The sequence below is a fragment of the Pipistrellus kuhlii genome, unplaced genomic scaffold (assembly GCF_014108245.1).
Source record: "Pipistrellus kuhlii isolate mPipKuh1 unplaced genomic scaffold, mPipKuh1.p scaffold_m20_p_8, whole genome shotgun sequence".
NCBI lineage: Eukaryota > Metazoa > Chordata > Mammalia > Chiroptera > Vespertilionidae > Pipistrellus > Pipistrellus kuhlii.
This window is the reverse complement of record NW_023425584.1, coordinates 46,904,230-46,928,602: the sequence shown is the minus strand read 5'-3', so window position 1 is coordinate 46,928,602 and position 24,373 is coordinate 46,904,230. Positions and strand designations below refer to the sequence as shown.

The following is a 24,373-nucleotide window of genomic DNA, read 5'->3' as shown; positions in this document are numbered from 1 at the left end:
TTAATAAGAATTTAGACTTGCTGAGAGTAGAATAGTTTATTGGCTTACATGTGCCCTCACCTCTTTCCATCAAGATGCTGAGATCGCTAAGGAAAATAAAATACCCCAAGATTGCCTTTATGTACCAAAGTTTCAGGTATGTATTAACGTACTTTGACTCACACTAGCATCATTTACATTTTACAGTACAAAGTTCACTTTTTTCTTTGGGGGGGGGGGAGAAATTCAATATTTTAGAACTACTTTTGTACCGACTCTGATATTTTGTCAGACTTACCACTAGTGCCAAGAAAGTATTATAAACTTATATATGCCTCATGGGTCAGGATTATAACCAACATTTATGTCAAATGGGTTTTAAAAAGTTCATAAATTTAGTAACCAATTAACCAAAATACTATTGTGGAAGCAAAGAAAGACAAATAGGCTAAAATTTCTTTCAGATTGTTCCTTTTTAAGAAAAATTTCAACTTCTTCATTGCTTTTCATTTTCCTTGCATGACATGCTAGCAGAGTGAGTGCCAGCCACCACGCGTTCCCCAGCTTTTGTCTTCAGTGTAGCCCGGGCAATGGCTACAGAGCTCAGGGGAGGAGGTAAGCAGCCATGCCTAGAGCGATGACGAAGAGAAAGTTCCTTGCTAGGCTGTATGGTGATCGCTAACGTTCCCCGCAGCTGTAACCATACAAGGAACAGTAGTCACTTTAATGGAATTTGGTATGGTTTTAGCAACATGCCTGACAATTCTGGAGCTCAGTTTGGAACACAGTATATTTCTGCCTACCTACATAAATTAGTGGTAACTAAGCTTTTGACAAAGGCAAAGTCAACCTATGAGGTTTTCTTCAGAAAAGAATTATCCTTCTAAGCTGGAGGGAGACTAATTCACTTATTCTCACCACCACCCTAAGAGGTATGGACTATTGGTAAATACTAATTTAGCACTTACTATGTCCAGGCATTATGTTAAATAAAATAGTCCTTTCAAAAACTCTGGGTGCACACTGTTGTCAACCCATTTACCAACGAGGAAAGTGAGACACAAGGAGATTAAGCAGTTTGCCCAAACTAAAATTAAATGGTGCCAGTCTGTATTATATAGAACAGAGACCTGGCAGGCGTGCCCAAGTGTAATATTTCTAGCAACACCTACCAATTATTGAGCGCTAGCCATTTTATAATTTCTCCTTTAGTTATTCCAACGACCCTGTAAAGTAGCTTTTCTTACCCTCATTTTCAGATAAGGAAACCTGAACGCTGTGCTCACATCACAGCACATTCCAACTGCTTTGTCATGTGTGTACATGGCTATTTCAGAAATGCTTGGAGCAGTCACTCATGATTTTCAGCTCTTAGAAACCCTCTGTGTATCGTTCTGGCCTCAGAAATGTGGTGACTCTTTGCTTCCAGATTCTCTTGAAATTCCCAGAGAACACAGAATCAAAGGAGGTACTTTAAGGTACACGATCTACCACTCAGCTTTCTCTGCTCCTGACTGATGAGAAGAAACTACTTTACAGGCCACCGTGCCAGGTACAAGAATAGAAGGGAACAGAAAAAAATGGAAATCAGTAAAATAGGCACCTTACGAACACTGTCCGACCACCTGACCTTGGCCATCCACATCTAACATTCTTCAGTTTTCAAGCACGGTTCACAAACAGGAAGGCCGAGGGCACCACAGAAGCATCACTTTTAATATTCATGACATGATATGTACAATTTCCGTGTAGCCTACATCTCATTAGTCTCTGCTTTAAAAGCTTTCAGCAACAAGTCTGCCGCTAGCCCTGGGGAGAGGGCCCCGCTGAGCACCTTCCTTTCCAGGAGAGGAATCTGGCCCCGCACGGTGGGGTGGGTCCTGAAATGTTCTAGCACGCTCTCCTGAATGAGGTTCCACATCCAGATTTTCTGCTGCTTCTGTCGTTTGGATGTCAGCTCTCCGCTGGCAAGCATCAGTTCCTGGAATTCTCTCATTTTATCCCACATCTCAGCGATCCCTTCTCCAGTTCTGGAAGAAATACGAACTACCTATTGAAAAGGGGAAAAACCAGAACTGTGTTACTTAAAATGATAGACCACACTTTCATGGGACTCCAACACTTGCCAATTCATTCTTACAGTCTAAGGACCTAGGCAATGGCAAGGAAACATTTTATTGAAGTGTCAAAGTTAATATACTGGGAAATACACCAAGGTAACTTACTAGGATTCCTGTGCACAGCAGAAATGAATTACTGATTCAAGGTCAAGTTTTCTAGCCCAGAGATTTATTTGGATATAGGATTGCTCAGGTGATCTTCCTGGGAAACTGTGAGAGGGTCGCAAGGATGAGAAAGGCCTTGCTAGGTAGGTTTCTTTGAGGCCTGAGTGCCAGGAAATGAAACCCAGTTGAGCAACTCTGTCCAAGCTGCCTGACTCAGCAAATGTTTAAGAGCAGAACATCCAGCACCTGACTGCTCTGGACCAACACACACGTGACTGGGGGAGGCTGGGAGCTAAAGGTAGCTATGTCATCACTGCTCTCACTACAGTGATTACAGCTCAGTCTTTTTTTCAATCCTCACCTGAGGATATGTTTTTATTGATTTTTAGGGAGAGAGAGAGAAACATTGATGGATTGTCTCCCGTATGCATCCCGAAACCTTTTGGTGTGCTGGACTTTGCTCCAACCAACTGAGCCACTTGGCGAGGGCTGGTTTAGTCTTTAATAACAGAGTCCTCCTGCAGATAAAGCTGCCCACATCAATATTATTGCATCACTTATTACAGGATTTCCCTTTTTCTTTTCCCTTATTGAAAACAGAACCCACCAAGCATAATGGGAAGTTATCACTTCAAAAGCCTTTTCTGTCTTATTCAAACTCTATTATAGATCATCAAATCATTAATTACTCCATAATCTTAAGGATAGTTCTTTTCGGAATGGATCTGCTATCACTTCCAAATGGCTCAGGTCAAGCATTAAGCAATCTAATCTATCACCTCACATCTAGTTGTTGGCATCTAGTGGTTAAGGAATTATATTTAAAATCATGACTACAGACTAATAATTTTACATACAAGCAAAGATTGATTATATGTCTAGCTGGGGGCTTCCATCCTCTAACATGCCCAGTGAAAAATGCAGAATGGAGCGTAAGCTCACCCTTGGTCTCCAGACTTCTGAACGCTTGCGGAGTAATTTCAGTGCACTCACATACTCTGCTTGTATCCTCCGAGCTGGCACAACCAAGTCTCCATCAGACTTGGTGATAGCTACCAGATCTGCCATCTCAATAATACCTCTTTTGATACCCTGAAAAGGAGAAGAAAGTGATTCATCACAAGTATTTAATTTAACTGTAGCAAACAAATGGGACACCTATGGGTACTAAGGTTTTGAAAGTCCTACACTTCATTAACTAATGTCTTCTCTGCATCTTCCCAAGCCCTGGGTACCAGGAATCACATTTATTGACAAAAATTACTCAAAAGAATCACCTCTTGGAATATGAAAGTCATCTGTAATGCCTCTCTTCAGTTTAGAGCCTCACCTGCTGAAATGCATTCAGAATCAGAGTAGATATGTCATCAAGACACATGGCAGGAGATAGGTACATTGTCTCGTGAAGGATTCTTCTTGTGTGCTAACAATGCAAGATGCAAAAGCACCTATCATTGAGGTGCTTGAACAGAAAACACCTGTCACCACATCTGTTTCTGGAAACAAAGTCTGTGAAGTTTTCCTTAAATGTACACAGCGTTGTTGTTTTTTCTAATTTGCTGTTGAGGAAAAATAACCTGATGACTAAAAATGCCTCAATCTCTTTATTTATATTACATTGCATAAAACACTGGAAATCTAAGGCCAAACCTTATTTGAAAAATGTAGATTTTTCTATCTAATATCAATATTTCTTTTCAAATATTTTTAAATGTAAATTTCAATGATTAAATCTAAGTTAATGTTTCTAGTTTGAAGCATCCATAGTCTGCTGTAACTGTTTTTTAAAATTATACAATTGGGAGGGGGGTACTGTATAATAAAGAATTTATCTGTTCTTTGTCCAAGGTTCCTGAGAAGTAACCTCTAAGCCCTGGGAATTTCCTGAGTGACAGGCGTGCCTGTGTTATTCCATGGGTGCCTGGACTATTCCTGAGTTCAGAATGGGAGCTGCCCACACGGAAAAGGGCAATCTTGTGATGAGAGTGTTGGGCCCTTGGGCCTGACCTCTGGGGAAGGATAGGGGTGGGGGAGGGCCTGGGGACTGAGATCAGTCATGTGGACAACGACTTGGTGAGTGGCGTGCAACTATATAAAAAAAAAACCCTTAAAGAACTCCAGACACTGATGCACAGGTGAACTCCCTGGCAGGAGATACGCATTAATGTGCCAGAAGGGAATGTGTCCTCAGGACAGAGAAGCTTCAAGTCTGGGACCCTTCCAGACCCCTCTCTGTGTCTCTTCGTTTGGCTGCTCCTGATTTGTATCATCATAGAACTGTGATTGTCATACAGTGCTTCCCTGAGTTCTATGAGTCATGCTAGTTAATCATCAAACTGTGAGGAACCCCCTCCCCCCTCATTTGTGGCCAGTTGGTCAGAGCCGTGGGTGGGCCGGGAACCCCAAGCCTGTTGCTGGTGTCTGGAGTGAGGGCATCTTCTGGAGGACAGTGCCCTCCACCTGGTAGGCTGCCAGCTCCAGGTGGTCAGTGCCGGATTGCATTGCAGCAGGAAAGAAAGAATCCTATTTTATAATCCATAAACCATGGTAGTGGGATCCCGATAAAAATCAAAGTGGTATCTCAGGAGGAACTTCTGAGCCAACTGTACTGCAAACACCATGTGACAGCAGTCCCTTCCTGTTGGAGCTGCCCATATACTACATCACTCCCACGTTCCATGTGAAAACATCCACGTTACATCATTAGCTCAAGGTGATAAATTCTATTGCTATGGTTGGGAAGAATGTACAGAATCTGCCTTTGACATGTATTTCAGCCAATGTGGATGCTGCTGTTTCTTTCCCCACACTAATATCAACTTAATTTACAAAAATAAAAATTTTAAAAAATCCACAGTTGAAACTTGCACTTTCAGAGAGGTGTGCTTTGTGTTTTGGGGAGGAAAAAGTCAAAAACAATTACCTGCAATTCATCCCCTCCTGCTGGTGGCAGCAGTAAAACAAACATGTCAACCATATCAGCAACGGCAAATTCCGATTGACCCACACCTGAAATTTTAAATCACAACCATACACTAAAATGTTCACAGTAATTTGACTTTTTCAACTACACTGACCATCATTTCCATTCTCCTTCATTCACTCATTCAATCAACCTCTCAACCCGATCCCCCTTAAACACCCACCTCTGCAGGACTTATTACACTCTCACCTTACAGCACACCTGTCGTCCTTCCGATCTCCTGTCCTTCCTGTTAGTCTCAGTCTCTAAAAGAATGGGGAACCCCGAGGCCTCCACTCCCTCCTCACTCCTGTGGCTCTCTCCTGGCTTCCCTTCACCAGTGAGCAGCTCGAGCACTGTGATTCTAACCTGCACTGTGCCTACCAACACATTTTCTTGCCTTCTCATCTTTCTGCACCAGCCCTACAAACCCCTACCCAGGGTCAGTGCGGTTATCTGGCCTCTATGGCACACTGGAGAAACTGCTCATGTGAGGATCTAAAGCACTACTCTAAGTTCAGGGGTTCCAATGACTCCTGCAGATTCCTACGGCCCTGTAAAAGCAATGCTCCTAAAAACCCTCAGTCAGCTCCTTCCCATTTCTCACAGTGGCCATACAGTGTCCGATAATCTCTCCATGTGATGATGATCCTCGCACTTACTGCACAGTGAAATGGCAGCAAGAACTTCCTCAGCTTCTCCCTCTCCCCTCCAGCTTCTGGCCTTCCCCTCCAGCTTCTACCCCTTCCCCTCCAGCTTTTCAAACTTCCCCTCCAGCTTCTCCCTCTCACCCTCCAGCTTTTTCCTCCCTCCTCCAGCTACTCCCTTTCACCCTCCAGCTGCTCCCTCTCCCACTCCACAAATAAGCATATGTGAAACTAGTTCTGCTTCCTGCTTCCTCTCCATTCCCAGCATTACAAGCACTGGCTGATATGACCCTCTTTTCTGCCCTCCTCTAGGGTCACTCTGCTTTGTCTCTAACCCTGCCTGTCCCTCAGCACATCATGTAAATTGTACTCAAGTCTTTCTCATCGGAAAACCAAACCAAACAAAAACAGACCAAATCTCTCAACCTCCTCCAATCATCACCAGATTTCCCACCTTCTCTATAGAGCTAAATTTCTAGGAGAAAAAAGAAGCAATACATGCTCATTGTCTCCATCTGACTAATTCACATTAATCTCAATCCATTTACATGGGATTTCCACATCCCCCGCTCCACTGAACTCCTCTCAAAACTCTCTCCTTCCTCAGTGTGGCAGAGACTTACAGTTGCCCATTCAGCATTTATTCTTCCCTACTTCCTGGCCCCAGTGTTACTAGGAGACCATGCACCTGGTGAGAGACCATATTCTCTCTCCAGACCCCCTTTCAGCTACAAGTGATAAACGTGCAGAAGCAAGTCATTAGATGGGGTTTCCAGGAAGGTGTCCACTCTTCTGCCTGCCTCCTCCCTTCCTTATCCCCTTTCCCCTTCCTTCTACTGTGAACATGGATGTGACAGGTAGTGCTTCATCAGCCATCTTTGAACCGTGAGCAACCTTGGGAACAAGTGCTAAGAATGGGGCATTGAGGGCACAGTAGAGCCCCCACATCTGCTCACGACACCTGCCTCCAAGCTTCTTTTATTTGCAAAAGAAATACACCTCTTTCTCATTTGAATCACAGTTATTTTGAGTCTCTAGGTCAAGCGGCCAAATGCAACTTCAAGGTTTGGGTTTGTTTGTTTTTAATATATTTTTATTGATTTTATAGAGAGAAAGGGAGAGAGGTAGATAGAAATATTGATGAGAGAAAAACAATGATTTGTCGACCCCTGCTTGCCGCCCCCCTCCCTTCCCCCATGGGGGATAGAGCCTACAACCCAGGCATGTGCCCTGACTGGGAATTGAACTGTAACCTCCTGGTTCATGGTCCAATTCTCAACTACTGAGCCACACTGACCGGGGAATTTTAGGGTCCTCTTCTCTCTGGATTCTCCAGTTACCACCAGGGCAACCTTCCCTCCATCCAGCCTCAGAAGGTAGAGTTCCTAGCCTACAGCCCCATCTCTAGTCACATCCAGTCTTCATGAACGCTGCTCTAAGCATCCTGAGCACACTTCTGTCCTCTGAGTGGGCCACGTTCCCTGGCTCCTCTATCTTTGCAAACGCCCTTTAGCCCATACTTTATGTAGCTCCAATCCTTTCTTCAAGACTGAGTTCAACTGTCACCTCCTCTGGAAGTCTTACTTGATACCCCAAATCTAAATCAGGTTGTGACACAAACATTTGTCATACAGTAACATAATAGATGGTCTCTCCATAAGAATGTTAATTCCTTGGGTTTCTATTTCAGTATTTTCATCACATAAAATTATGCAATAGGGATATAAAAATGAAATAACCATGGCTCTGTATTCAACAGCCACCCAAATTATAATAAATTTGTTAGTGGACATTGCAGACATCTGAAATGTGCTTAAACAAAATAGGTGTCATGTTAAAGTATAGTTTCTGTAGGTCATCCTGGCACTTACAGGTCTTCTCTGACACTATAGCCCATCAACTGTGCAACAGTTATCCAGATACATGGCTTATTTCTCTTTTCTCTAAGGGCAGGATTATAGCCTATATATTTATATCTCTATACAGTCTGAGATATCTTGAATTTAATTTTGCTTTTAGTAAATATCTGCTGAATAACCAATGAAATTAGTTGTCACTCATATTTATACAGAGTTCAATGGAACAGAATTTTGTTAGGAAACAGAAAATCACACTCACCTACAGTTTCAATCAGAATGATGTCATATCCCCCTCCTTCACACAACAGAATAGCTTCATTAGTAGTCCTTGTCACGCCTCCCAAAGTTCCTCTAGTAGGAGATGGTCTGATGTATGCATTCATATCTCTTGATAACTCAGTCATTCGGGTTTTATCCCCCAAGAGTGATCCTAAAACACAGTTACAATCATGGAACACCTATAAGGGACAGTGATCAATGAGCCAAATGTTTTATGACATTTCTCCCAAACCCTCAAATTGTATTTCATATCATTGAGCTTCTCCCCCACATAGTGTATACAATGCTCCTTTTATTTATTTATTTATTTATTTATTTATTTATTTATTTAGCATTTCTAGCTCCTCAAAACCTATAATGACTACAGCAGGGGTGGAAACCTTTTTTCTGCCCAGGTCCATTTGGATATTTATAACATCATTCCAGGGCCATACAAAATTCTCAATTTAAAAATTAGCCTGCTGTATGTGATCAAACATTTAATTAGCCCACCCCTAATAACTTGGCAGGGCCAGACCAAATGATTTTGCGGACCGTATGCAAGCTGGACATTCCCTACCCCTGGATTAGAGGTTCAAATCCAGGTTCTCCAGCCTGACGCAGCCTGTCCAATTTCAGCTTCCACTAGGCCCCAAACCAATCTTGCATTCCAGCCAGGGTGGTTTCTTTACTGTCATCTTAACATTATGCTTATGATTCTCCACTGGGGGTGATTTTGCCCCAGAGGAAATTTGGCAATACCTAAAGATATTTTTACTTGTCACAACTGGGGATTAGGGTGCTGGTGGCACCGGGTGGGTAGAGACCATGATATTGCTAAGCATCCTGCAACACGGGATAGCTGCTGACACCAGGAATTTCAGTGCCACGGTGGAGCAGCCCGGCTGTAAAGTCAGCTCCCTGCCCACAGGAGCATGTCTTACATATTTTGTATGCTGAATGCTTGTTCACAGGAGGCAATTAACTTAACTGCTACGGTGATTTACTGCAGTATTTTGGCAAACATCAATATTTGCAAATTCTGCAGGACAGAAAGCTCTGGAAGTACAGAAATCACCTTGAACATCTTTCTTTTAGCCACATATGAACATTTGAGAATGCAGAGCTGTTCTAACCTGAATTTTAATTTTCACTCTGCCTAAGAGCTAACTTTCCCACATAAAGTTGATGCTAAACATTGAGAACTTGCTGAAAAAACATGATCTTTTCCCTTATGGTCCCAGTATAGAGTTCTCATAGGTTCTAATTCTGGAGCACAGGCTCACCACATGTCTCAATTACCTTATTTACTGCACATGAAACTTCTTTCTAAAGTAATTTTCTGCATGAAATCCTCTCTGTAAGTCAACAATCTGCCAAAGCTATACCCGAAATCACTAGCCTATAGATCCTAACACACTGAACTCCACATTATGAAATTACTCTCCCATGTAATTGTCTTTGCCAGTGAATCCAAAACTGTGGGGTACAGGCCCTTAGGAAGGTCTCAGAGCTACTGCAGGAGGTACATGAATGCAAAGCACAAGGTTTGCTTCTCAAATGTACATACTGTTGTAGTAATGAGGTAGAAATCTGTACTTATAGTATACTGTATATCTGTTTATTTATTTTTTCTTTCAACGTCTATATTTTGTTTTTGTGTTTGACAAAGGTCAGGCTATGCAACTTGGATCAGACTATTTTATGTCACCATTTCTGCTAGTATTTCCCCAAGCTATTATTTTCTTCTGCTATTGTAAGTATTCTAGAGTATTATTGGGGGTGGGAGGGGAAGGAGGAAGGGTAGCCTTCTCACCTATATGGAAATGAGGGCCACTCTAAAAAATTCTTCATTCAGGTATATACCTTTAACAAAGTTCCTAGACTGTAAAGAAGACACTACATTGATATGAATTTTATTTTAACCTCGTGAACATAAATTCTATTTTATAATTAACCTTTTATTATAGTGAATCAAAAACTGAATGCTCTCAGCCAAATTTCTCAATAGGTGTTAACATGAATTGTTGTCAACCTCTCTATTAATATAAAGCCCCAGAAATATGACTATATTCTCTTTACTTTTTAGCATTAGACCCACAGAATACAAAGCAAACAATTCCACACAAAGCACACGGTACTTCCTCCTTCACAACACACACTACTTTGTAATGGCCTGTGTTTCTCTCATAAGAAATAAAGCTCCATAAAGCCAAGAGGACTGTCTTATTCACTGTTAGACGATACAGTACTTCCTTGCATAATGCCTCACCTAGAGGAGGCACTAAAATACTTGTTCTGTGGGTAACTATAATGTGAAAAAGCTTAAATCATCAAGGGGTAAGAGAAGAAAAACCCTTCCTATTTATATGGAACGCTTTATGTTTTCCTTAAATGATCCTTTGCAGAACTACCTTTATTCATTTATCTCTGATGAGCTGCAAATTAAACTGAGTGACTGCATGACCTCAAATCAGTAAGTAACTGCTGAGCGAGCACCCTGTGCAGTGCACTATGCTAAGTGCCGTAGCGGGACAGCGGGGTACCACATGGGCCCTCTAAGAGCTTTCTGTTCAACTGAACATGTCATGTAAACAGGTGACAAGTTATAAAGCTATGAGGTGTGTTTTGTTTGTTTGTTTGTTTGTTTGTTTTACATTTGAGATGTTACAACAATAAGAGGAAAATAACGAATGAGGAAGGACCCATTTTCTGAATTGTGTAGAAGCTGATGCAGCCAGGAAAAGCAGGAGGGAAGCGGGGGCCTAGCCTCAGGCGTGATCAACACTAGTCTCTAAGTGCCCAGACCACTCCTGGCCTAACCTGGTCTATAGAGCCCAGTACCTCCTTCAGTCTCCACCTCACCCCCAGAACTCCCTTCCTTCAGTGAGGCCAAACTCAGCTAGAGGGTAGAAGTCACCTGACTGCCAATTCCCACTAACTTATAACAGGGAGCCCCCAAGCCTCTGCTCTGCAATTTAAGAAGAGTTGGCAATACTCACCACCACTGGTACAAGAAGAAGGGTCCACAGCCAGCACAGACAATTTGTGCCCTCTCTCAGTAAGCATCTTTCCAAAATATTCTATAAAGGTTGATTTTCCGGCACCAGGGGGCCCAGACAGTCCTACAGTGAAAGAGACCTTCTGATTTAATAAAATAAATGATTTATATTAAAATGTTAACTTCCTTCTGTTTCTCCTAATTTATTAAAACCTAATTTATTAATAAATTTATTGTATTTTAACATTTCCAAAAGCAGTAAACAAAAATCCATTTAACTATCTAGTTCCTAAGTAATAGAGATATGGGAAGGAAACCATTCTGAGTTCCCTATGTTCACCAAATTTGCTTTCTAAAATTTCAAAATGTGATCTCCTTTTTACTATAATGTAGATCTTTGGGACAGACTTCATCACCTATGTTATTAATTTGCTGAACTTCTACATCTGCCTACCTCTCATTATGATCAGTAGTTATTCCACCTACTTATCTTCCTATTAGAAAAAAATACCTAGAAATTGCTAGTGATTGAGAAAATAATTTTCTACTTATAAATTTTTCCCATTTCGTCCATAATTCAAAGAATCCTATATAATAAAAGGCCAATATGCAAATTGACCGAACAGCAGAATGACCAGTCACTGTGATGCACACTGACCACCAGGGGGCAGACGCTCAGTGCATGAGCTGCCCCGATTGTTAGTGCACCAGAAGCTGGGCTCACAGCTGGCAAGGCAGCGGCAGCAGTGGGAGCTCCCACCTCTGCAGCAGTGCTATGGATGTCCAACTGCCAGTGGGGAGCAGGCCTAAGCCCTCAGTCAGACATTCCTAAAGGGCTCCCAGACTACGAGAGGTTGCAGGCCAGACTAAGGGACCCCCTCCCCCAACCCTGAGCTCGAGTGCACAAATTTCGTGCACCAGACCTATAGCATAATAAAAACTGAATCCTGAAAATAATTTGTCTTAAGAAAGGCAGATGGTATTATGCTAATTAAATAAGTCAGGCAGAAAAAGACAAACACTATATGGTTTCATTTATATATGGAATCTTTAAAAATAAAAGTACAACAAAAAACATACACAAAACTAAAAAAACAAAACAGACTCATAGAAACAGAGACCAAAGGGATGGTTGCTTGCCAGAGGATGGGGGAATGAGTGAAAAGGGAAAGGGGAATACAATCATTAATGTTGTGATAAGTTTACACTATGACAAATGATTACTAGAATTAGTGGGGTGATCACACTGTAAGGTATAAAATTACTGAATCACTACATTGAAACTAATATAACTACTATAAGATTGTAAACCAGCTACATTTAAATAAAAATATATATTTACTGAATAAAAGGAAGAGAGGGAGAAAGGGAAGGAGGGAGGGAGAAAATCCCCCTACTTGCAGAGTTAGTAAAGCATAGCAGATAAGAGCACAAACTCAGGATCCACTGGGCCAGTTCTCTTTCTAGTTCTGCCTTTGATGAGCTAGGTAATCTTGGGTAAGTTACTTAGCCCTTCAGTACCTAAGGATTTGCTGCAATAAAATGGATATAATAGCACCTATCTCTTCAGGTTGTTATAAGGACTAGATGAGTTAATATTGACAATATGTTTAAAACAGCTCATGGCATAAAGTAAAAGATATATAAGAGGATGTTCAATAAAGTATATAAAACAAACATTTAATTGTAACTATATTCAAATGTATGTATGGCATATATAGCATGCTTGGTTCAGGGCAGGCTTCTGTCTTAAACCTCTATGGGTGCTCAATAAACATTTGCTGCTTTTATTTATAATGGGAATAAAGTAACTGCAACAAAGACACAGGTTTATCCGGCCTCATGAGGGCAAAATGGAAGAACCCAAAAGGCACTGAGAAATGGCGAGCTGCCAGTCACCTGTGAGTTACTGGTTAAGACCAGATATTTCTGGGACATTTTTTCTTCAAAGACTCTTTAAAGCCTAAGGGATAAGTACTTTGTCGTCACTAAAATTTCTTTGGGAGTTTGCTAGTTTGTCTTCATAAAGATTATTAACACCCTGTGTAGTATTCTCAAAGAGCGAACTCCCTCAGTGAGGGCAGAAGAATAAGATGTAAGATGTGTGAAAAGTAACATTCTTTTTAAAATTATCTTTAAAGCATTTATGCCCTGTTACCCTAAAAGTTAAAAGGTTTTAGTCCCCATATTACCAATAAATTGAAACATAAAAGTGTAATATAATGTCATCATTTTTTATGTATACTTAACTCATTCCTCACAAAATATCTGCACTTTGCCTACCACTGTAAATTATTTTTAGTGAGAGGGTTGGTTAGAATCACCTAATTTGCCATCATGAACAGCTCTCATGCCACCCAAAACTGACTTGCTTAAATCCTGATAGTTAAAGATATCTAAATTGTTTTTAAAATGCATAATTTCAAAAATACAACAGGCTTATGTGCAATTCAGGAACAAGTCAACTATTCAAGAAATCAAATAAACATTTACTATTTTTAGACGGCAAATAAATATGGTCTCCCCTTTAAAATACATTTTGGTAATGAGATGGTTGTGCTTGGAGCCAAACCACTCCCAGAAACTCTAACAAAAGTACCTGAGAGAAGTGAGACTTTCCTAAAGAAAGACTAATGAAACATCTAAGAAGTAGAATTTTAAAATGTGACAAGGATGATTATAATTGATATAACCACAAAAATTGGGAATTCACTCTACACTAGTAAGCTGAAGGATTACCAAGACTAAATAAACTAGTTAACAGTTCTTCCTATTCATATTTCTATCTGGGAGACAAAACAAAATTTTGCTAATAGAAAACTTATATTATTATTAATTTTTTTTTTTTAGGAGAGAAAGAGAAACACGGATGTGAGAGAGACAATAATTGGTTGCCTCCCCTACTCACCCTGGCTGGGGATCAAACCTGCAACCTGGTATGTGCTCCGACGGGAAATCGAATCCACAATCTTTCAGTGTATGAGATGATGCTCCAAGCAACTGAGCCACCTGGCCAGGGCCTTATGTTATTCTTTTAAAATACAGAGCCTGGTTCAAATGGCCAGAAATCTTTTTTCAATATACCAATGCTAATATTTACAGTGCAAAAACATTTAAAATTCCTAACATCAAAACAACAATGAGATACCATCTCACACCTGTCAGAATGGCTATCATCAACAAATCAACAGGCAAGTGCTGGCGAGGATGAGGAGAAAAAAGAATCCTCAGGCACTGCTGGTGAGAATGCAGATTGGTGCAGCCACTATGGAAGACAGTATAGAGTTTCCTCAAAAAGTTAAAAAGGGAACTCCCACTTGACCCAGTAATCCCACTTCTAGGACTATATCCCAAGAAACCGGAAACACCAATCAGAAAGGATATATGCATCCCTATGTTCATAGCAACACAATTTACAATAGCTAAGATTTGGAAACAACTTACGTGCCCATCAGCAGATGAGTGGATTAAAAAACTATGGTATATCTACACAATGGAATACTACGCCACTATAAAAAAGGAGGAACTTTTACCATTCGCAACAGCACGGATGGACCTGGAGAGCATTATGCTAAGCGAAATAAGCCAGTTGGAGAAAGATAAATATCACATGATCTCACTCATATGTGGGATATAATGATCAACATAATTTGATGAACAAGAAAAGATGCAGAGACAAATGGCATGGGGGGGGGGTGTTAGAGAGCAACCAAAGGACTTTTATGCATGTATATTAGTATAAACAATGGACACAGACACTGGGGCGGTTGGGTCTTGCCCAGGGTGGGAATGGCTGGGGGGTGGGGGGTAGAGAGGGGTGTCAAGCGGGGGAAAAAGGAGACATACGTAAAACTTTAGATAACAACAACAAAAATTCCTAACAAAATTCTGAAAAGAAAAATCCCCATTAGAACACAAATTATTTAGACTTTTTTTTTTTTAATATAAAACTGAGAAAAATATTTCCTGGACAGGTTAAGGAAAAGAAAAGACTGACCCACTCGAAATGCCCGTGGCTTTCCTTTATTTAATTGTTCTTGTTCTTTGTGGTAGGCCAATACTTTCTGAAGAAGCACCTGGGCCAGCTCTTTTTTCCTATGGTGAGTTGATTCTATAAGAGTTATGGCCTCTGCTAAACAGGCCCTTTGCCCTTGGGTTAGACCAGTATAAAGTTTATCCACAAGTCTTTGTTCTTTATCAGAAAGTCCTTCTGTGTGTTCCTTTAAGGTTGTCTGTACACATAATTGTCTCTTTAAACCATTTGACAGCAGCATCCACTTTGTACAAGGAAGTCCAAGAGAATCAGATGGCCGAGCACATGGGCCTCCTAATCCGAGATGAGTTCTTGAGTGCAAGATGAAGTGGTAACGTCGGAAAGGTGTTCGCAAAAGGCCTTTCAGGAAGCACTGGTGAGGATGTAGCAGCACCGGGATATTCATTTTGTTTGCAGCTGAAGAAAACACTGGACTTTTTTGGCTCAATGTGATTTGAAACACCCTAAAAACAACAACAACATATTTTTGCCAGTTCAACATACAATTAAGATGCTCAAGTGAAATTACAAGGTTTAGTGTTTTTGCTATATTCTAAAACACACAAATCAGGGTTCTTGGTAGTACAAATTGGTGAAAGTTTCTTACCAATCTTGAGAGAAGATCCCTCCTGGCCTACAGTGAATATTCTGAATAACCCAAATCATGGAACTACTGCTATATGATGAAGGGCAATGTACATACATATTTTATTTTAAACAGAAAACAAATTCACATACACACACACACAAACACATTAGGGAAGAAATTTTACATCATGCTTATTTTCTTCTGACTATAGATCTTATATTCACCTTAACAATTTTCTCAGATCAAACCCTGTTCTGAAGGTCATTCAAAATATTATATTTTTAATTTTTTTGTTTGGATTTCTTTTGAGAGAGAGAGGGAGAGAGAGAGAGGGAAAAATAATAAATAAATAAATAAATAAATAAATAAATAAATAAATACACATCGAAGTGAGAAAGAAACATCTCTGATTGGGATGGAACTTGCAATGTGGGCATGTGCCCTGACATGGAATCTAAGTGGTGACTTTGAAGCGTGGGACAATGCTGAACCAAGCCACACCAGCCAGGGCCAAAGTGTTTTCTTAAAAAAATCCCTCTGATGAGAACTAGTCTCAACACAATATAGATGACTAGTACTGCAGGCACTTGAGGTATAAATTTAGATAGAGTATGTATTTAATAGACTCACTCTGTAACACAGATATTTGCAAAGGATGGTCCAACATACACACACAAATGACAACAAGCCTTCATGTGAAGTGAGCTGTGAGGACTGTATTCCAACCAGATCAGTGTATCTCAAAGTATAGGCAGAACCTCCTGGGTGCTTATTTAAAATACACGTTCTCAGCCCCACAAATCAGAATCTCTTTATGTAAGCACACTAAAGTCTGAACCACTATGGGATTAGTTGAGGATCCTTAAATTTACTGACCTTCTCCACTTCAAAGCTCAGCATGCTGAGGGGTCAGGAAAATACAGAAGTTATGAACCTCAGTAACTGAGTCTCTGCCACTTACGCTATTATGACCTTGGGCATCTTAATTAACCAATCTGTGCCTCAACTTTCTCATAAGAGAAGAGGTAAGAGAATAGGATGGCTGTAAAAAGCTTGGAACAGTGCCTAGCACACAGCAAGAGCTCAATAAATGTTAGCTTTTATTATTATTATACCAATTTACAAAACTTTAGTAAAAAATTAGGCCATAGACCAAGTTTGCAGTGGCAAACAAAAACTTATAGATTGCCTACCAAGTTTGGGTTTATGATTATTTGAAAATTTTGGTTTTTAAGAACCTCATGGCACAATGAAATAAATTACTTTATTTTATTTCTTTACTTCAAAGTACCTCTAAATTGTATTTCAAGGCCAATCAACACAAAAAATAATTTTAGCTAAATAACATTCTATTGGGAAAAGAGAGAAATGTTTTACATTTGTTTATTAGAACAAAAACTGCTCAACATTCTTTTGTTTGGGTGGGAGAAAAAATAATGTCTTCTGTTTGTACAAAATTAGTCTTATTCTAAAGGGATAATGTATTAAAAATGTGTAAAAATGTTTCTTAAAAACAATTTTAAAACATTCATTAATATCCTTGACACAAACACTCAAAAGGACATTTAAAACAAACAAAATATAGTTGCTATTTTAATAAAACTCTTTAAGATAAAATTCAGAATTTTTATAATTTTAATGAGAAATATTTAATAACTATTCATGACTCAATTTTTATTTATGCTATCACATAACTTTCTTCATTCTGCATTTAAATTTCTTCATTATACGAAAATCAAACTTGATGAGTCCCTAATTTAACCAGTTATTGTGACCATCAGTATCCAATCAACGTATATTTACATGACATTTTCTAAATTAGATATAAATTAGCCTATATACTCAAACACCTAGTAAAAAGATATACGTATAAAAAAGTGATAATCATGTTTTAGCTATGTCTCTATACACAGAGGTTCTATCAGAATCATTATCTTAATGTCTAGTAACCATTTTAAACCATGGTATTGGTTTTGTTTTGTTTTTTTAACTATATGCTACAACAAAAATAGAATGCATATCTTCTACTTTCTTGCCTGCCAAATTCCTACCTAGTTCAAATATCACCTCTCCTAAAATAGTCTTCCCCACCTTACCTAGGCATCAATGCTCCAAAGCCTTTACTCAAATCTCAGGTAGAATATCTGTCATCTTGTGTTCTAATTTACCTATTTATAAATCTCTCTCACCAAATCTCATCCCTCATCCCAGCTGATAATCCTCCCAGAGAAAGGACAAGATCTTCTTCTTGATTTCCTCGGGATCTAGCACAATGCTTGGCACATAGTAACTGGTTAATAATTTTTGTTAAAGGTTCGTGAACCGATACTCTACTTTATGTTGATTTACTGTACCACAAAGAAAAATTTGAGTAATAATCTTAACCTGAGAATCTTGACTAAAAATATTCTACTGTCTAAATTCCCTTTTTGAATCAAGGTATCTTTTACATTAGTTTTCCAAACAGAAAGACAAGTTTATAAGGAAGAAAAGTCCAACAACAAGAGCTTTACCAGGTGAAAATATGCCCACTTATGATAATGCAAGAAAATAACATTTCCTAAGTAAATGGGGCAAATAAAAATCATTTAATGAATAGTATACAGGTTGCTCTAACATTTAAGATAGTGATTTCTTACAATTTAATTGCAACCTTTGTCAGAAAAATCTATGTCAGCCATCTGGTAATTTCATGGTTTATACTGAAGAGTTTATCATAGTTTGGGATTGTAAAGTTCTCTGCCCTTTGATGCCAACACAAATCTGAAAAGGTCTTTAAGTGAAGAGACAGGAAAAGGATGATACCATGTAAAAAAAAAAGTTTAATATTACAGTCCTAAAAATATGGAATACTTCATCAATTTGCGTGTCATGTGCAGTGGCTATGCTAATCTTTTCTGAGGATGATACCATTTTACTCCATTCTTTTCCCAAACCAGAAAGCTATCCAGATGTATATAGTTCTAGGTTTTTTATATCTTCCAATCTCTCCCTGGGGACTGATTTTCTTGTTGCCCCCAAATCTGTGGACCATCTGAATGGCAGAGCAGCAGCTGCTGCCTTTTACTGAATGTGTATTATGTGTGCGACATTGTGCATGCATTTCCTCAGCTAAGCCTCACTACACAGGTGAGATTCTGTTTTACCGGGGAGGCTGAGGAAGGTCACACTGACTGACCAAGGCCTCTCAACTATTGGCAGAACTTGGGAAAAACCATGGATTTTAACTCTAGATTGTTGTATAAAAAGAGGAGTGGTGTCACATCACATCAAATAACCCTTTCCCTTTGAATATGGAATGATGATGGCAGGCTGTTTACATTTTCTGTGTAAACCTTTTCAGTAGGAGATCTCAATAATATATTAGATGACAGAACGGGCCAAGTTTCTAAAAAATGTTTAGTGTTTTTTGCTCCATGAAGAGTAATTCACACTGATAACTAAGAGCATAACATATTTGAACCAATTAACCAATCAGACTTTGAAGGAGTCTATAATTTTTTTAAAAGCCAATTTAACTCAGCCTATATGAGCAATTTTCTAGCCCTATATATACATCACAGGCACAGCAGACTAAGTCTACTGGAGTTGCAAAATCATAGAGGTAGGGAGAAGGACTTCCCACCTGCTTGTGTAATTAAGCATCTATTCCTACTTCCTTATAGGAACAAATAAAGAACTTGGCCAATAATCAAGTCAATCTGTTTCAATGAATTTCCAGGATCCCTGGGAATATAGTTTCATCCTACCTATGATTTTAAGCTGAGCACTACCAAAATACAAGAGAAATTTTGTAGCATTTACAACATTCAGTAAGACACCTCAAAGCTCTGCCATTCCTAATAAACCAGAATGTGAATGTATTAATACACAATAGAAAGCACCAAGTGGGCAAAAACAAGGAAATGGGTTGGTAAGTGCAGCCTCTTCCCCTACAAGAGGGTTCTCATGGACAGCAGCGTTTTAAGATTCACATTTGTTCTCCCTCAAATGTCTTTTATATCCATTCCCTTCTCTCCAACCTCATTCCCACATTTCTCTACTATAATGGCTTTTAAACTCTGACCACAGTCCATAGCGAGAAATACACTCACATCAGTCAACAGAGAGTCATATAACTGAAACAAGTTTCACAAAACTTCACATACTCCTATTACATGTAACACACCTTGTCTTTTTTCTACTCTACTTTTTAAATGTAGACTGCAACCTACCAATGGGCACAACCCAATCTACTACAGCCATCTTTACGACCGTTATTAACTCACCTTCCATTCTGGCACTCATCTACAGCAGTTCCCTGGCTCCTTTTTATGCCCCTTCAGTTGTCACTCCTGTTTCCTGTCACCACATACCGGTCACATCCCTCTATTATATCGTAGCAATGATCTCACTGTTTTGTGTTCATTTTTAAAAATCAGCCTTGCCTAGCTGCTCACTGAATAAATGAATGAATGTATGCTATAATTTTGTTCGGGTCAATAATTCCATTATGTTAATTATTCAGTCAACTGATGTCTGAATACATACATTTTTTTCCTAGACTTTAAAGTAAATATATATTTATTCTAAGAACTTTCTTTTTAAAGTCTGGTTTCAATATATGGATATTTTCCTTCATTAAAAATTTGGTCAGCAGCAGCCAGTCTGACTTGGGATATTTGTCTTGAAATGAATCCAATGAATATTTTCAATTCCAATAACTACTCTGGCAAGTCAAAGCATACAGAATTTCCAAAATCAATACATTAGGTCAGTGTCCGAGGCACAGCACAGTTCATACAGGCAATGCAGTGTTATAACATGTGTTTCCATTTCTCAATGCTAATCACTTTTGATTTGAAGATAAGCTGCCAGATGCCATTAATCTATTCAGCATCTCCCACCACCTCCAAAGAAGGCTTTACTTTCTCCTTTTCATATAATTTCAGTAAATGTTAGTAGGGCAAGATGACTTTTTAAATAAGCAACTTTTAAATAGGTTATTGTTAAATAATAAGAGTAACACAGGACACACACTGAACTCATGCAGGGAACATTCTCAAGTTCCCTGTATATTTTACCTTTATCACTTTTCCCAATTTTTACTTTTAGGTTTCAATCTACTTGGGAAGTCTCTGTTTTTCTAAATTCCATCACCATTAAATGTTTTCGTTTCTGCTGCTACTACCTTAGTCCAAAACTGAACTAGTTTTAGGGAGCTCCTAGATTAGCCTAGGCAACCTGGGCAACCTCTACCGCTCTCCACATGAAAATATCAAGATCAACACATCAAGGTCACAGTGAGTATCACATGAAATAGTGTGCATGAGAGAGCCTGGCACCAAACAGGTCCTAACTATTGTAAGGAACCTTCGCGCACGCTCGCACGCGCGCTCGCGCTCGCTCTCTCTCTCTCTCTCTCTCTCTCTCTCTCTCTCTCTCTCTCTCTCTCTCTCTCTCTCTCTCATCTCCAGTCTCCTGTGTTAGACTTCACAGTAAGATTCATATTGAACCATGAATGTGATCGATCTTATTATCCACATAAAATTCCTCCAAAGGTTCCCACACCCTGGGAAGTCATTCTCAAAGTGTGGTCCCAGACCAGCAGCATGTGCATCAATTTAGACCCTCAGGCCCCACCCCAGACCTTTTCAATCAGAAATTCTCCAAATGGGGGTCTGCAATCTCTTTGCCTTCCAGATGATTCTGATGTATGTTCAAATGTGAGAAGCACTGACCTAGAATAAAGTCCAATCTGGCACTGTAGTTTCCCAAACCAGTTTTTCTTCCAGTTTTCTATACTTGCTTTCTTAGACCTATTCCAAGGAAAATTTACTCGTTATCTCTACTTACTTTCCCAACTGAGATTTTATTCACTTTTTATGTCCTCTCCCCTCTAAGACACCTCTCCTGTCTGACCCAGCTTAAATCCCACTGTTTTCTTAAATCCTTACCTGATCATCCATTTCAAGAATTTTTTTTTCTTCGTTCAATACCAATTATTTCTGAATACTCTGGTGATAATCTACAAAGTCACAAATTGTCTGTTCCTGGTTCATAAAGGGGGTGTGAGTAAATTGATTGCCAATCACATTTTTAAAAAATTTTAATTATATAAGAATATATACTTTCAGCCTGTGTTGGGGATTGCGCCCACATGGCAACCATCAGCTGAGAGGCAAATGTTTCAAGCACTCACCACCACTTTCCAAGGCAAGCACAGGTGTTCTTTAGGCAACGTTGAATATCTCAAACCATGATTCCCTTTTCTTATTGGTCATGTAACTTTTCATATGTTTATTTTTGTTTCTAATAGAATGCAAGCCTTCAAAGAACTGAACTGTTTCTGTTTTTCTTTTCTTTCTTTTTTTTTTTAAATTCTTATTGCGTTAAACAAAAAATGATGTGACGTGCTTATTACATAGAAGAATATTCTGGGCATCCTGGACGACCCCAAAATGATTTAGAACCTGCACAGACACCTTCAGGAAACGTTTCGTTTTTCTATCAACTTGGGAAAGAGATAGCCTTTCTTTAATTTTGTTTTCTAAAAGTATGTGTATGAGAGGGCACAACTCTTAAGAGAGGTTTTAAAGAAATATCATTTGGCACAGGTGGTCTTTCCATTTCTAATGAGAAATGCAAATTATCTGACTACAGTATGCTTGCTGGAAGAGACTTAGCCCGTGCCCGGGCACAGCATTGGAGAGACCCAGGCACTGTTTACACCCTGTTATGTTATATCCTGGATTTCACTTCTTACAAGATGAGTTTTCATTTTACCTCTGGCAGTAGCTACACTGGACTAGGGTGCTTTTCATGGACTCATGCTACGGTCAACCCCTCGCCGGGTTCGGCAGCGGCAAGGAGCGAGGTTTGTGGCACCATGATAACTCTAAGCTCACAAACCTGCCCCAGGGATGAAAACCTGTGCACTGTGGTCAGAGTTCGTCCTTCTTAAGGAGAAACAAACGGGGAACCTCCCTTCGAGCCCACTTTGCCGACGCCTGCCGGTCCACACACCCGCACCCTCCCCACACCACCCCATTCAATAGCCATCTCTTCCTTCCCCGACCCCAGATCCTCCAGGGGGCGCCCCCGAAGTCGACTGGGCACCCTCCGGCCGCGCACAGCCCCCGCCCCATACTCACCCACCGAGGCCGCGGAAGTGCAGCCCCGCCCCGGCCCCGCCTCTTCCGCCGGCCCGGCTCGCCCCGCCCCTCGCTCTCCGCGGCAAACGCAGGCGCAGCGCCCACTGCCGGGCGCCGGGGAGCGAGGGGCAGGACGAGGCGTGGCCGGGTCCCGGCGGACGTGGCCGCGGGCTGCCGGCGTGCGGCAGGGACGTGTGACGTGACGTGACGTCCCGCGGGACAGCGGCGCAAGTTGTCGCTGAGTGGGGCGGGGGCGGCGGCTGACGGCCTCTCCGGGGGCTTTTGCTTTGCTGCGAGCGCAGGTTGGCTCGGTTTCCTGCGGGGCTCCGGGGGCACGTTCATCCCTCCCCTCCGGGCCTTGGCGCGTCGCGGGGCCGGGGACACCGAGCCGGAGTCCGGCCTGGGTTCCCCGAACGCAGACCCCCGCCTCCCGCTTCCCAGAACCTTCACGTTTGGGGTCGAGGGAGGGACGAAGGTAGTTGGAATAGCGGATGAGCTTTTAAGAAGACTTAGACTCCGCAAAGCGATTTCCAGCCTCTTGGAAAAATCCTCAACGTGCCGCCGAAGTATAACTCAAACTTTTTTTTTTTTAACCCTGGCGTGGTTTTTAAAGGGTTTCTGAAAGCCACAGTTTTTTTCTTTTAAAAGTCACCCATTCGTATTAAGATTAAATGTCTTAACTTGCACCAAAAGCAAGGACCCGCGCTCACTTCCTTCGGATAGTCATCTGGCGGGGGAGAGGGGAGGAGGCTCTCTCTCCTGAAATGGAGATGAAAAGGAACATACTTAACATATTTGCTACCTCCCCGCGGGGTATAATGGTAACTAATATTTTGAAAACCTATTAGATGACGTAATGAGTAGTAAAACCTGAGTTTTATCTGAGTTCTGGGATTTTTAAGGAACACTGATGTCTCCAGAATGTTTGGTGTAATGTCGCCATGACAGCACCCATGGGCAATAGAAAAGGTCATAAGTGGGGGCTATCTTATAATTAGTATCTGGAACCGAGACCCCGTCTTCACATGATTTGCATAGTTGTAAACATTTGTGAGGAGTTAGGCCTTCGTCAATTACTTGATATAGGTTGATTTTTATTGAGTATCCTATCTAATAAAGAGGGAAAAAGCTAATTGACCATCACTCCATACAAAGATGGCTGCACCCACACCTGAGGCCAAGTTCCCATAAGCAGCCTTAAGGAGCAATCAGTAGAGACCTGAGGCTACGCCCTCCCCTGCCCCCCTGAGGCTTGACAGGGACCTTAGGCCACACCCCTCCTGCCGCAGCACCAGGCCAGGGGACCTGAGGCTGTGCCCCCCTGCCTGGCTGGGCTTGACAGAGGACCTCAGGCCATGTATCTCACCTGGTGGGGCTTGACAAGGACCTCAAGGCATGCCCCCCTCACCCCAGTCTGGACTGGGGGACCTCAGGCTGTGCCCCCTGCCCGGCAGGGCTTGACACCGGTGGGTCTGGATCTAGCCCAATGGTAGAAAGGGGCAGCCGGGTCTGGGTCTCACAGGATTTTGAGGTGCATGTGGGTGGGGACTTGACATTGGATCCTGTGGTGAGCCCCAGACTCTGACAGGAGGAAGGTTTTTATATACATTTTACTAATTTTCGTTCATCTCTGACACTTCTATTATAGAGAAAGGGCAAATAGCAAAATTAAATTATTTTCTCTAAT

General features: G+C 40.8%; 1 protein-coding gene and 1 non-coding gene across 4 annotated transcripts; both read right to left on the bottom strand.

Annotated features, from left to right (window-relative positions):
* Nucleotides 1-211: 211 nt before the first annotated feature.
* Nucleotides 212-22,755, bottom strand: MMAA (metabolism of cobalamin associated A). 3 transcript variants are annotated; one of them, XM_036424397.2, is made up of 7 exons: nucleotides 22,687-22,755; nucleotides 14,929-15,428; nucleotides 10,933-11,055; nucleotides 7,932-8,102; nucleotides 5,128-5,213; nucleotides 3,147-3,296; nucleotides 212-2,029 (listed from the first exon to the last, which is right to left on the bottom strand). In XM_036424397.2, exons 2-7 carry the CDS (start codon nucleotides 15,368-15,370, stop codon nucleotides 1,733-1,735), a joined length of 1,269 nt encoding a protein of 422 aa, XP_036280290.1. In that variant the 5' UTR covers nucleotides 15,371-15,428; nucleotides 22,687-22,755; the 3' UTR covers nucleotides 212-1,732. The 3 variants fall into 3 exon arrangements, with proteins under 3 accessions (XP_036280290.1, XP_036280288.1, XP_036280291.1); XM_036424395.2 differs by lacking the exon at nucleotides 22,687-22,755 and adding an exon at nucleotides 22,319-22,581; XM_036424398.2 differs by lacking the exon at nucleotides 22,687-22,755 and adding an exon at nucleotides 21,274-21,298.
* On the bottom strand, nucleotides 18,392-18,496 carry LOC118711921. Its single transcript, XR_004985876.1, has one exon. It is a non-coding gene; the product is annotated as a U6 spliceosomal RNA (small nuclear RNA).
* Nucleotides 22,756-24,373: the final 1,618 nt, after the last annotated feature.

Bases quoted from the DNA above. Each gene is read 5' to 3' on its own strand.
- MMAA (XM_036424395.2), bottom strand. From the start codon at position 22,356: ATGAAAAGCACCCTAGTCCAGTGTAGCTACTGCCAGAG. The intron at 15,429-22,318 runs GTAAAATGAAAA...TGTTGTTTTTAG, and splicing joins CAGTGTAGCTACTGCCAGAG to GGTGTTTCAAATCACATTGA. The intron at 3,297-5,127 runs GTAATTGTTTTT...TCTCCTTTTCAG, and splicing joins CAGGAGGGGATGAATTGCAG to GGTATCAAAAGAGGTATTAT.